A 12,224-nucleotide genomic window follows, 5' to 3' on the forward strand; every position below is an offset into this window, starting at 1 on the left:
CTCTGAATAGAGTCATCAGGGGGATAGAGATATACTGAAAAATAGAGCTCTGAATAGAGTCCTCATAGATAGAGAGATATACCGTGAAGTATTTATCCCTCCATTTCTCCTAGTACCCCTCTGTTTAGAGGCCTTAAACAGATTCAAAGGCCTCCTGCATCAAACTCATAACACAGCGATGCCTCTGGTTTTACAAGAAATGCGGTGAGCCAATAAACTTGTTTTAGCGCAATGCAGTGCTAGCACAGAGTTTAGAAAATACACCTGCTTATGCAATTTGGAGTCATTATTCATAAAAGGAATGAGCACAGAGTTATGAGGCATTTCTTGAGTTGAAAGCTTGAAATGAAAGTTATCATTGACAGTGAAAGCAGTGTTTTCACAGAGTACTCATTTGTCCTCCTTTTTCTGCTCTTCAAATGGTGTGTGTACACGGCACACACGGTGTGTGTGTGTGTGTGTGTGTGTGTGTGTGTGTGTGTGTGTGTGTGGGCATGCATACGTGTGTGTGTATGTGTGTGTGCTTTATATTCATTTCCACTGGGAGAGCCGGACTGGCCAGTGGCTGACCCACTGAGAAGTTGACCTATTTATATGAACTGAGAGGAGAGAGAGGATAGGTGAGAGAAACTGAAATCTTCCCTTTCAGTTATTCAGCCATCCACCCATCAATAGCCATCCATCCATCCATCTACCCAACCTCCAAAGATCCCTCTCTCTATATGCTAGTGTTTGTTCTCCTTCTCTTACTGCTTCTGGGGGTCTAGGGGGCTCTGCTGGACCCTCCTATCCACCACGGCATGTCCAGGACCAGTTGGCGGGAGGCTGAATGGGGACAGGCTCGTGACTTCACTCTTGTGTGCACCTCGGCAACTAGCGCTCTTCTGCACTTACCTCCCACCTCCCTCTCCCATTCATCACTCTCGCTCAGCCTCCTCTTGTTCTTCCCCCCCATCTCCTGATCCCCCTCGCTCTCGTTATTCCTATCTCCCGTGCCCCGTATCCTCCTCACAGGCTTCAACACACAAGAGAAAAGAGAGAAAATAGCAGAAACCGTGTGGAATGAGAAGGAAGGCGGTGTTGCACACATACATCCACATGCTCTGGTCTCTGCAGTAATTGCCATTCAATACATGAATGTACAGCCTTGCGTCTAACCAGTTTCTTAACACACGATGAATAATCATTCTTTAAACGGCCTTCCTTTATCACAGTATGCACATGCAAGATGTGCAAGGCTAAAAGACCAAACGTAGCCCTTTTCCCCCCAAATGAGCTGTGGTTCTGCTCAGGATTCTATTTAGTTAACCCGGCCGTGCCTCCTCCGGTTCTGAGCGGAACCATCGCCATCAGGGATGAGTCATCAACAGTGCACGTTGCACAGTGGAAGTAAATGGCAGTGGAACGCTCTCTGTTTCCATCCTCTCTTTCCAACCTGTTGAGTACGACACGCCCCCTGATGTCGTCAGGTTTCCTACTTCAGGTCACGGAGAACCTGCTAATCTTTGGCTCCAATGGTTCGAATCAACATTTCGGGTTCCGAACCAATACAATTATGGTCTAAATGCTCCAAACGATTATCAAATAAGGTGTGCAAACTCAAACAAAAACTGTACCATATTGGTGGAAAAGTGGTAACTGTGTCATGTTGATCCCTCTGCTTATCCCCCGCTTGGCATTACAAGGCTTGGGTTCAGAGCTCCAAAGAGATCTGGTCTTGGCTGCTTTCTGCCGATCACCCTCCCAGAGAGGGGTGAACATTGGGAGTGCATTTATTAAGCACTTTTCTAACCTGTTCTCACTCAAAGGGCTTTAACTCAAAAGATTGCCTCACATTCACCCATTCACACAACGACAGCAGTATCAGCCATGCAAGTCCAGCCAGGTTGATTCCGGAGAAGAAAGGCCGTCCTCAGTAGGAAGGTCGTCCGTCCGAATTAACGTATCGTCATCAGCATAACCAAGCGTGACGCGATCCACCCCTCTGCGCTGGGATTCAACCCCTCGGATGATAGGGCGCCTCCGTGGTTTTGCGGAGATTAACCGGCGCACTGGAGTTCTAGGTGGTTCAACAGAGGAAACTGATAATGGAAGGTAATGGAAAGAAATGCAAGCAAAGCAAAGAGAGGACCGGAGGTTGTGGTTGAGACAGATACGTGAACAGAGTTTGGAGGTATGGAGAGGAGAAAAGACGCGGACCACCAGGGGGCTCATGCGGCTGATTAATTAACCAGGTCAGAGAGGAATCCAAAAAATTGCTGCCTGCTGGATGCCTTCCCACATTAATCTGGCACATCAAACTTATTCATATGCACACACACACAATTGCACACACAAACGCACACACACATGCCAACACACGCACACACACAAATACATGCACGCAGACACACACACACACACACACACACACACACATACTCGTTGACAGTGCTGCCTCTCCACTGCAGTGATGCAGATATCAGTCCATGATGAAGCGTTTAACCTCCAGCTCAGATGGTCTTCCCTTGAGCCTCAGAGGGAGGGAACATCTGTGAAACTCCCTCCTCCGTCTTGGCTCGGTATCCTGTTCAGATGGACCCTGTGCATCCTAATACCTCAGTCCTCATTCTGGGAGAAACAAACGTACAAGCTCTTTATTAGAAGCCCGCTGGAGCCTTGAGTTTATTCTTATTAGGGGTCCAAGCCAACAGGTTGGATCCCTATTGTTTTTGTAAGGATTATTAGTACTATACATGTATATGGGTGTGACTCTGGTCTACTGAACAAGCGCTAACTAAATATTCCTCCCAGTAAATTGGTCTCAGTGACTGCACCGCAGAACAATCACTCATAATAACAACATTGTTAGCGGCAAAAGGGGGCTGCATGAGGGAAGCTGGGGGTTTAAAGGGGAGGCATTAGCCCTGATAAACTTTTGGACAGGGTTTATTCACAAACAAACAACCCTGTCCTTTTCTCTTCTTTTTAATTGTCAGAACCCAGCTCGGTACGGCTCTATCCAGAAAAGGTCCCTGGTTCAGCAGGGGCCCCCTCTCTCATCACAAGGCATTCTTTCAGCAGAGGCCCCTCGTGTAAAAGAAGAAGAAAAATAAGAGATGGTCCCTATGGTGGCGGCCCACCATAGGGACGATAACTTTGGGTTTAATTAGTTCATGGAAACTTGATGAGGTCTTGTGGTGCGCATCCAAGCTAATATAAAAACCATAGGAGAGGCCGTATCTTCAGCTCTTCATCTCTCCTCACGAAACCACCCTCATTATCGGGCTTGGTCTATAGTCGGAGGATGATTAGAGAAGTTGAGTTCTACTGATTAAAAACTATGGCCTTCAACTCCCTCCCTGGCATGCCAGAGAGCTCGGGGCTGTCTGAAGAGCCTCTTCTAGAGGTTAAGCTATCCACTAGATCATAATTTAACCCACCCAAATCATGTGGGCATCCTCCCCTCTGTTTCACTCGGGAGGGTTCAGAGGTGACACTACAGTAGACCGCTGGATCACGTAGAGTGTACTTATATCATGTTGACCTTGTAATATTATTGATATCCGCTTTGAATTCATGGTCTCTAATAATCCCATGATGTCCAGATCGTTCACGTGTTCTAGGTTGCATTGAGCAGCTCTATGCTCGAGAGAGATGAGACCGTTTCAGTGAATCAGACCCTGGCCTTGTTCCCAGCTTAATGATGACTGGACTATCTTTTAATTCCTTCCAAATCAATGTTCACACAATATGCATGAACCCCGTGGGTAATCACCGCTCTAGTTAATGCAGAAAACCTTAAACCAATGTTTGTTGACTTTCAGTGTCAAAGCTTTATAAAAACAAAGGACAAACTGAGTTAAAATAAAATGTAATTTGGTTTTACAATTCATTAGTAATGACTGAAAAACAGAGCGGCTTAGAGCTGCCCCGCTGCAAACATCAAAAAGAAAAGAGGTCAAGAAAAACAAAAGCTGCGTTCTCCGCACCAATCTTAATGTGTTTACATTTTTCTAATGCGGTTAATCGATTTGTTTAAAGCCTGAATTCGACCATGCTAATCCTACAGATAGAATGGATTTCACTAATGATGCTATGGCTTTAATTATCAACCATGTTGCAGTGCTTTTTTTTTTGTATGTTGTTTCGGTCGAGCTTTGTGTGTAATTGGTTTTGTTGTTGACGAAGCATGCTTTTTGATAATAGCCAGATGCCATAGTACAGTGTTTGCCTACACCGCACAGTGCAGATTAATCATATTTGAGGTGTGACTTTTTATGCAGCTCTCATCTACTTTAATATGTACTGGCTGGTCCTCATCAACATTTTGAATCATAATCAACCTTGAAACTAATTCCCTTTTTTTGCTTTTTTGATTAAATCAAGAAATACCCAGAGGAGTTCTTCAACTTTTAAACAAGCTTGTAAAACATATTAAAAGATCAATAGATGAATACTGGACCAGTGAGTGTGTGTGTGTGTGTGTGTGTGTGTGTGTGTGTGTGTGTGTGTGTGTGTGTGTGTGTGTGTGTGTGTGTGTGTGTGTGTGTGTGTGTGTGCGCGAGCTTGCGTGTGTGTGGGACATTTCCCAGCCAACTACTAAGTCTCCCCACCATAAAGTAAACTTGCATTTACCTGCAGATGGGCTCCATCCATCCCAGCTCTCGGCTGCTGCATCATAGTTGATGTCGACAGAGTCCCCTGTGTTCTTCTTGGCTGCCGCTGCTGGGTAAAAGCATGCCAGAGCTGTTTCTCTGAGAAGATGTGACAAATGTTACATTTTTAATGTCATTTAAATTGTCACGGTGATCAGGAGGGATTTGGCCTGCTTACCCAGCGAGGGAAACATTTTGGCTCTATCGTTTAATTTTTGAAAAGAGGATATGTCGGTATTATATAAGATACAATACATTTTTAAAGTAAAATTACAATTATGACATTTAGCTCATGGCTCTCAACTCCCTTATTGAAGTTTAGTGGTGTTTAAGGTGAGGATTGGACCATAATAGATGCGTGATAGACAATATACTGCTCATACCAGCCGACACAATAAGGCAATGGATATTACTATTGCATTTGGTTTATTTTTTTAATTTTTTATTATTCTACTATAGTAAGTCATAGCATGTGCTTCTAAAAAAGGAATTCAACCTAAACCCACATACTCACACAAAACCTCTACTCATTTTAATGATTCATATCAAGTTTAAATTACAGGCATGTTCTGTGAATGTAAGCTTGAGTTGGTCTTGTAATATAGTTTCACTAATCAAGCCCTCTCATATTTAAAGTGTTATACTATATATTGCTTACGGTTAATCCACAGAACATATTTAATTAAACCTGGTTATTTCATTTTATTCTTTATTATTTTAAATAGTGGTCCAGAGGTACTAATGGAGATGCAAAGTATTCCATATCATCACTTCAGCACAGCCTGTCTCTCTTCTCTCTCAGCAACCTTAATTATTTTGAAGAACACTTGTACATGGAATGGTGTTGTAGGGCGACAACGAAAAAAGAGATGATTGTTGTGATGAAACTGAAACTGAAAGTTGTGAAAGAGTGAAGCGGGACTGCTGGAGGGGGGTGAAGTACTGCAGGACTGTCTGTCCACCAGACGCTAAGTATCAGGGAACTATCGAGCGTACAGGGGCTATGGGGAGTGGCTAAGGGCTGTGTCGACATGATGGGGTTCTAAAGTCACGCGGGGGAAATAAGAGGGCATGGATGGGGATTATCAGATGATAGAGGAAGGAGGAAATATGACAATGAAGAATGAGGAAAGTGGCAGGAACAAGAAGAGAGGCAGAAAGTACACTGTCGTTGTATGTAGCCCGCGCAGTAAAGGGTATTAAGACAGGAGGAGCACGTAGACAAGATTATTTATATTTAAACTTGGGTTTATAGGTGATTATTGATCAAAAGAAACAGGCATTCATGAACAGTTGGGGCCGTGGAATGAGGTATTAACATAGTAATGGGGCTTGAAGGTTTTGGTAAGACAGAATAATGAATGTTATTCAGCCCGTTTCATTGGTAAGGCTTTTATAACTGCCGGGGCTACACATAAAATCCACTTGAGGGTTATTAATAATTGAGGGACAGGAACCGCTAAAGAAGTATATAAAAGGATTTGGGTTTTTACCCTGCTCCTATTACACCTTACGATAAATGTGCATCCCTTGAAGACAGGCGCAAATCAGTGTTCTACTGCCTTTTCGTTACAAGACGCTAAAACATGATATTAGAGGACATGGATGCAGGAAAGATGAGAGAACGTATTCGACACACAACAGCATTGCTATTAAATTCATATTATCTCTGGTGGGAATCAAAGCCCTGCCTGCACTCAGACATTGTCAACTTAACAAAATATTGGAAATGAGTCTAGAGGGTAAGAAGTGGCTTCATGTTATTTAACCATCTGATCTGGCATTGACTGATTAAAATATAATTACCCATTTAGCCTCTTCATTAAAAAGCTACTTGCCATCTCTGAACTTCAAAACAGTTCCAGTACCTTCCATGGTAAACAGAGAAAACTAGATGAAGGTCTATATATATATATACATATATATGAACATACATATTTAAATAAACCAGAAGAAGATTTGTTTACTTGTACATATTTGAATAAAAAACAATAAGCCTAGGGGTAGGGTCTCTCATCTTTTTTATTTTATTTTATTAGAAAAAAGTCAACACACCATAAAAATTACATGTACAAAACTATAAGATTTGAAATTGTTTTATGTACACATACAAAATATAAAGCCCAAAGAAAAGCTAAGAGGAACACGAGCAGTAGCGAGAGAGAGAGTGAGAGGGACTCATGTATGAATATGTCTTCCATCAGCATTGGTGAGGCGTCTGTTCTTTACTGCACTTTCTGTACCGTCTGTACTGTACTGTCTTTACTGTACCGTCTTGACTGTTATGTCTGTACTGTACCTTTTTTACTGTATTGTCTGTACTGTACCTTTTTTACTGTATTGTCTGTACTGTACTGCAATGTCTGTACTGTACTGTAAAGTCTTTACTGTACTGTCTGTGCTGTACCGTCTGTACTGTACTGTCCGTACTTTACTGTCTGTGCTGTACCGTCTGTACTGTAATGTTACTGGCTACCCTCTGAGCTCGGAACAAGAACAATGATGAGAGTGAATGTGATTTACCAACACAAACAGACACACACGTGCACGCATTGGCACACACACACGCACACACACACTTACAGACTTACACCCCAACGATAAGCTGTGAGTCAAGTTATCCATGCATGCCTTTTAACGCATGGAAAACTAATTCGTTGATTCCTCAGTATTATTGTCATGGTAGGGAGTGGCTGATACCAGGTTTAACATGGATGGTATTTCATGAGGCTTTTCCCAGCTCTCCCTGTCAGTGAAATGTGTTGACTGTGCAAATGAATATTTTAACGTTGTGCTAACGCAACCAGACTCCCCCATTGGGATGTGTGAGATGATACTTAATATGGTAATGGTGGGGGAGGAAGCGATGATGGCGGTGTGGGTGAAAACCAAAATAGCAACTGTTATGATGAAGATGGGGATGAAGATGGCAAAGACGACGTATTGATGACGGTGGTCATAGGGAGTACATTGTACAGTCATATTTACTGCCAATTATAGGCTCATCAGTAACACTTTTCATTTATAACCGGTGCTTTGCAGGTTCCAAATTGATTGGCAGATCTCACGTGATCCTGGTTACGTTGATGAAATGGCCGTGATAGCAATAAAATAAAATATAGAAAAGAATAGCCTGACAATTTTAATGAAGATGATGATGAAGAGGGAGGTGGATGAGGAAGTTGCAGAGTGAGAAGTGGAGATTTGGCATCTTCTTTTTCTTTTCTATCTGTCCATCCGTCGGTCTTCTGTGGTGCGTGTGTGTGTGCGTGTGTGGGTGTGTGCCTGGGTGTGTGTTCGGCCGCGGTGTGCGCGTGCTGAGCCCTCGGTCTGGAAGGGAAGATCTGGAGGGGGAGAGAGAGGGAGAGAAGCAGAGAACTGTTCAAAGTGAATCTGCTCAAAAAACACTCCCTCAAAGTTAATTCCCAACTCAGAAACCAATTTGAAGTACTTAAAATTGCATCAGTGGGAAATTAGCATAGCACTCGAAACAACAATATCTCAGAATACTTTGAAGTCAAGTCAAATTCAGTGTGTATGTATGTGGTTATCTGTGTGTCTGTGTCTGTGAATGTCTCTGTGTATTTCTGTGTGTAAAGCTATGTGAATGAGTGTGTGTGTGTGTGTGTGTGTGTGTGTGTGTGTGTGTGTGTGTGTGTGTGTGTGTGTGTGTGTGTGTGTATTGGTGTGTGTTTAAGCAGGTCTGTGTAGGATAGGATGTAGCAGGCTAAATGGTGCAATGCCAATGTCGATCCCCTTGTTTACACACATTATTAAATGCATCCTCCTAACTGACTATAGATTTATGGACAAATGTGCAGGCAAACAATTTGCCTGCCACCACCCTCTTGCTGAATGAAAACAAATCCGCCCGCTTTGGCTGCGATTAGCAATGTAATGGCATTGCACATAACGACGAGCTGTCACATCAAACCAATCTAAGTGGTCCTCACACAATACACAATGGTAGGAACTAATGAGTGACTGACTGAGTGACTGACTGTCTGACAATAAGATTGGCCATTTTGGTGCAAAAATTAACATCCTCACTGGTCCTGATAACACACACACACGCACACACAGACATCAGGATAACCTTTAGAATCCATTGACAAACCAGCTAAAGGTTAGGGGAGCCTAATGAGATCCCTTACATAACCGAGTCCGCGGTGCAGCACGGAGAGCCCCCGGCATTGTTAACCTGAACAGTATTAGACATGCCTCGCCATTATGTCCCCCACCGCTCCGCGCCGGGCCCCGGGGGACGCTCTGTAACGACACGGAAACCTCTGATCTTCACACTCTGAATCCGCACTAGAAGGTTGTCTCTGAACAAAGTAATCGCATTCAAACTCGGAATCGAATCTGCTTTTAAAGCGGCAACGTATTCTCACGCTTACTCACACCCTGGGCGGTCGCTCAGTCCGTCAGTTTGATAAAGGGTGTGATGTCAACTGCAGTCCTTCTGACTGCAGTTGACTGAATCAAGCACCATGTCAGACATTTATAACCTGAGCGATGGTGGAATGTAGTCTACAGACACCACGGTTCAGGGCACTACGCTGTGCTATTTAATATATATCGTACATGTATTGGGTATTTGTAATTCTATTTGAATTCAACTGCCATTGTGGTTGACCTTGATATTTTCATGGGGCGAGGGTCCGACTCCCCCGGAGTTTAGGTCCTAGGTTTGAACCCCAGTGTTCACCGTCTACCCGTAGGCCTCCTTGGATGAGGGCCCAAGCCATACTGCTCCATTAAAGTTATCTGAAATCACTGTCAATTGCTTTTCATAAAAATGAAAAATAAAGCCCAATCCCTAGTTATCATCAGCCCTTTGGGCGGCCCATTTCCGCTGCTCTTAAATTGATTTCCCAATCCCCCTCACGCCTCTACCGGCTGCTTTGAGTGAACCTTCTTGCTGCCGCACATTCATTTGCTCTGGCATCCACAGTTACACACTGCTGGGCTGCTGTTGAGAAGGTTAAAGCGTTCTTAAGTGGATACTAGAGAAAGGCCAGTCTTGTGGTCATGAGTATGTGTTTAAGTCCCCATTTGTGTCTGTATTTGTGTATGAAAGCATGTGTGTGTGTGTGTGTGTGGGGGGGGGGGGGTTGTGTGTGTGTATAATAATGTGTATGCATGTGTGGTGTGTGTGTGTGTGTGTGTGTGTGTGTGTGTGTGTGTGTGTGTGTGTGTGTGTGTGTGTGTGTGTGTGTGTGTGTGTGTGTGTGCGTGTGTGTATAATAATGTGCATGGGTGTTTATCGGTTTGGCTCCAGTAAGCAAAGTGACAGACACAACTCAGTGACACTCAACATTGCTCCTGTGGCCTTGGACTGCTGCGCTTGTTATTAACATCACGTCGACCACTTACATTTTATTCTACTTCGTTTAAGAATGCTTGATTCTGATTGGCTGGGAGGAGGGCATTAACCCGGCAGGTTGCCCGCTGACTTGTCAGTTGTACTTGCTGCTGACTGAGAACAGCGTCATCAAATAGTAGATCAATACGAGGCTTGAATTTTTTGGAATACTTGATTCTGATTGGCTGCAGGGTGTCCATTAATCCCTGATATATGGATACCTGCTAAGTAGTTCCAGTCAAATTGTCCTTTCAGTCTTCAAAACAAGAGCTGATAAATTGTGAAAAATGCATTAAACTGTAATCAGAAAACACGGTTATATGCTACAGACCCTATAGTATCTGTGGTATATAGGCTGGGATGAATTTCAAATTATAAATATGTACAATCCATAACGTTAGCTCTCTGGTTCATAGCTACTAGAATACATCCTGATGCCAAGTCGTATCTAATGTCCGTCCTATTTACTGGAGGAGTGAACAACGTTTCCGTTGCATATTAACCTTATGGAAAAAGCATAATTATTGAAGTATTTGAATTGTTTTATTATGTTGGCAAGCAAGAAGTAGAATAAATGGGATAATCACCTCAAGGCAGGGCAATAAACAGTTTGATATGCCCGGCTCGTGGAAGGTTACCGCCGACCGGTAAGGCGTCCACGAGCCGGGCATATCAAACTGTTTATTGCCCTGCCTTGAGGTGATTATCCGTTACTTAACCTACAGCTTGAGTTTCTGTCTATGCACAACAATCATGTTGGAACGAATCAATGCTCTTTGATTCCTTCACAAAGTGCCATCCCCTTCCTTTGTCATAATTGAATGACAAATCACATGAAATAGGAGATTGGGTGTTGAGATTGGATAGCATATCGAAATAGGATGTATCAACATTAGAAAATCATACACTCATCGATTGAGTGATGCTCTTAAGCAATAGTCATGTTGAGGTACAAACACAGTCTGTAGTCTGAGTCAAAAATGTCCCGGTTCATATCGCTTTCAAGACAACATACTCCATCTTGAAAGACACTCTTTGGCACCAGGGAAGACTGTGTTTGGGCTCTTCTTGATGAGCACATATTAGCCGATGTTGTTTTTGCAACGAGCCAACTCAATAGCATTTAGCATAATACGAAGGGGGAGGTTGTTTGAATGTGACCATCGTTGAGAAAATGTACTTTTCGTCCAAGGTTAGTTGGCAATCATGCCTTTACAAAGAGATGTCTCTTGCACGTTCTCTGCGAGTCAATAAAGCGCCGGTGCCTCAACCTTTTAATGAGAGAAGAAAACAAGTTGGACACCTAAGAACAACGAACAAGCAGATTTTTCCTAGAAGAGAGCTGAATGGTTTTAACGTCTTCTGAAAACAAGTGAAGCCTCGTGTCCAATTCCTTCTTCTTCTTCTTTGTCTGCTTTCAAACGTTCTAAATAAAGAACCTTAAGGCTATAATAAAACACACACATATTACAGTCATGCAGAAAAATGATTGGAAGTTAAGAAAGGATAACACACATCACACATCCAACCCGGTATCACGCGATTTCGTGCTCATGCGCACAAACGTTATTAATCTATTGAATCGTGTCCCAGATTACGATTGTCCGGCTTTTTTAGTGCTACACAGAACGAAATGTAAACCAATGCATTCTGAATGGGAGCGTTCTCCGACAATTGACGTGCTCCACAAAACGAAACGAGAGAGCGAAAGAGAGAAATGGAGGGACAGAGAGAGAGAACGAGAGAGAGAGAAGCTTCAGAAGGAGTGAGCGCAGATAGTACAGTGCACCCTCTAGTTATATATCTGTATATATTATTATCTAGTTATATATATATCAACATTTCTGATTTGTAAGCAGACCTCCTCAAAAACAACGTTAATTGTCGGAGAATGCTCCCATTCAGAATGCATTGGTTTACATTTCGCTCTGTGCAGCACTAAAAAAGTCGGACAATCGTGATCTGGGACACGATGCGCACAGATTAACGTTTGTGCGCATGAGCACGAAATCGCGTGATACTGGGTTGCAACATCACACACACACACGCAGACACACACACACACACAGAAAGACACACACACACACACACACACACACACACAAACACACACACACAGAAAGAGGCACAGACACACACACAGAAAGACACACACACACGTACACAAACACAAATATAAGAATGCACACACATAGTTAGCTGCACACCATTACCATTAA

At 43.1% G+C, this 12,224-nt stretch overlaps 1 protein-coding gene and 1 long non-coding RNA gene across 3 annotated transcripts in view; both read right to left on the reverse strand.

Moving 5' to 3' along the window:
- The window catches only part of LOC132473984 (uncharacterized), a 397,093-nt gene that overhangs the window by 294,142 nt on the left and 90,727 nt on the right, over positions 1-12,224 (reverse strand). The window lies entirely within an intron of this gene.
- Positions 6,642-12,224, reverse strand: part of LOC132473982 (leucine-rich repeat and fibronectin type III domain-containing protein 1-like protein) — a 163,975-nt gene continuing 158,392 nt past the window's right edge. For both annotated transcript variants that reach the window (XM_060074385.1, XM_060074384.1), the window contains one exon: positions 6,642-7,981. In XM_060074385.1, coding sequence (XP_059930368.1) covers positions 7,863-7,981 — 119 coding nt within the window. In that variant the 3' untranslated portion in view covers positions 6,642-7,862. The remainder of the gene's footprint in view (positions 7,982-12,224) is intronic.

Source organism: Gadus macrocephalus, chromosome 16 (genome assembly GCF_031168955.1).
Source record: "Gadus macrocephalus chromosome 16, ASM3116895v1".
In the NCBI taxonomy this organism is placed as follows: Eukaryota; Metazoa; Chordata; class Actinopteri; order Gadiformes; family Gadidae; genus Gadus; species Gadus macrocephalus.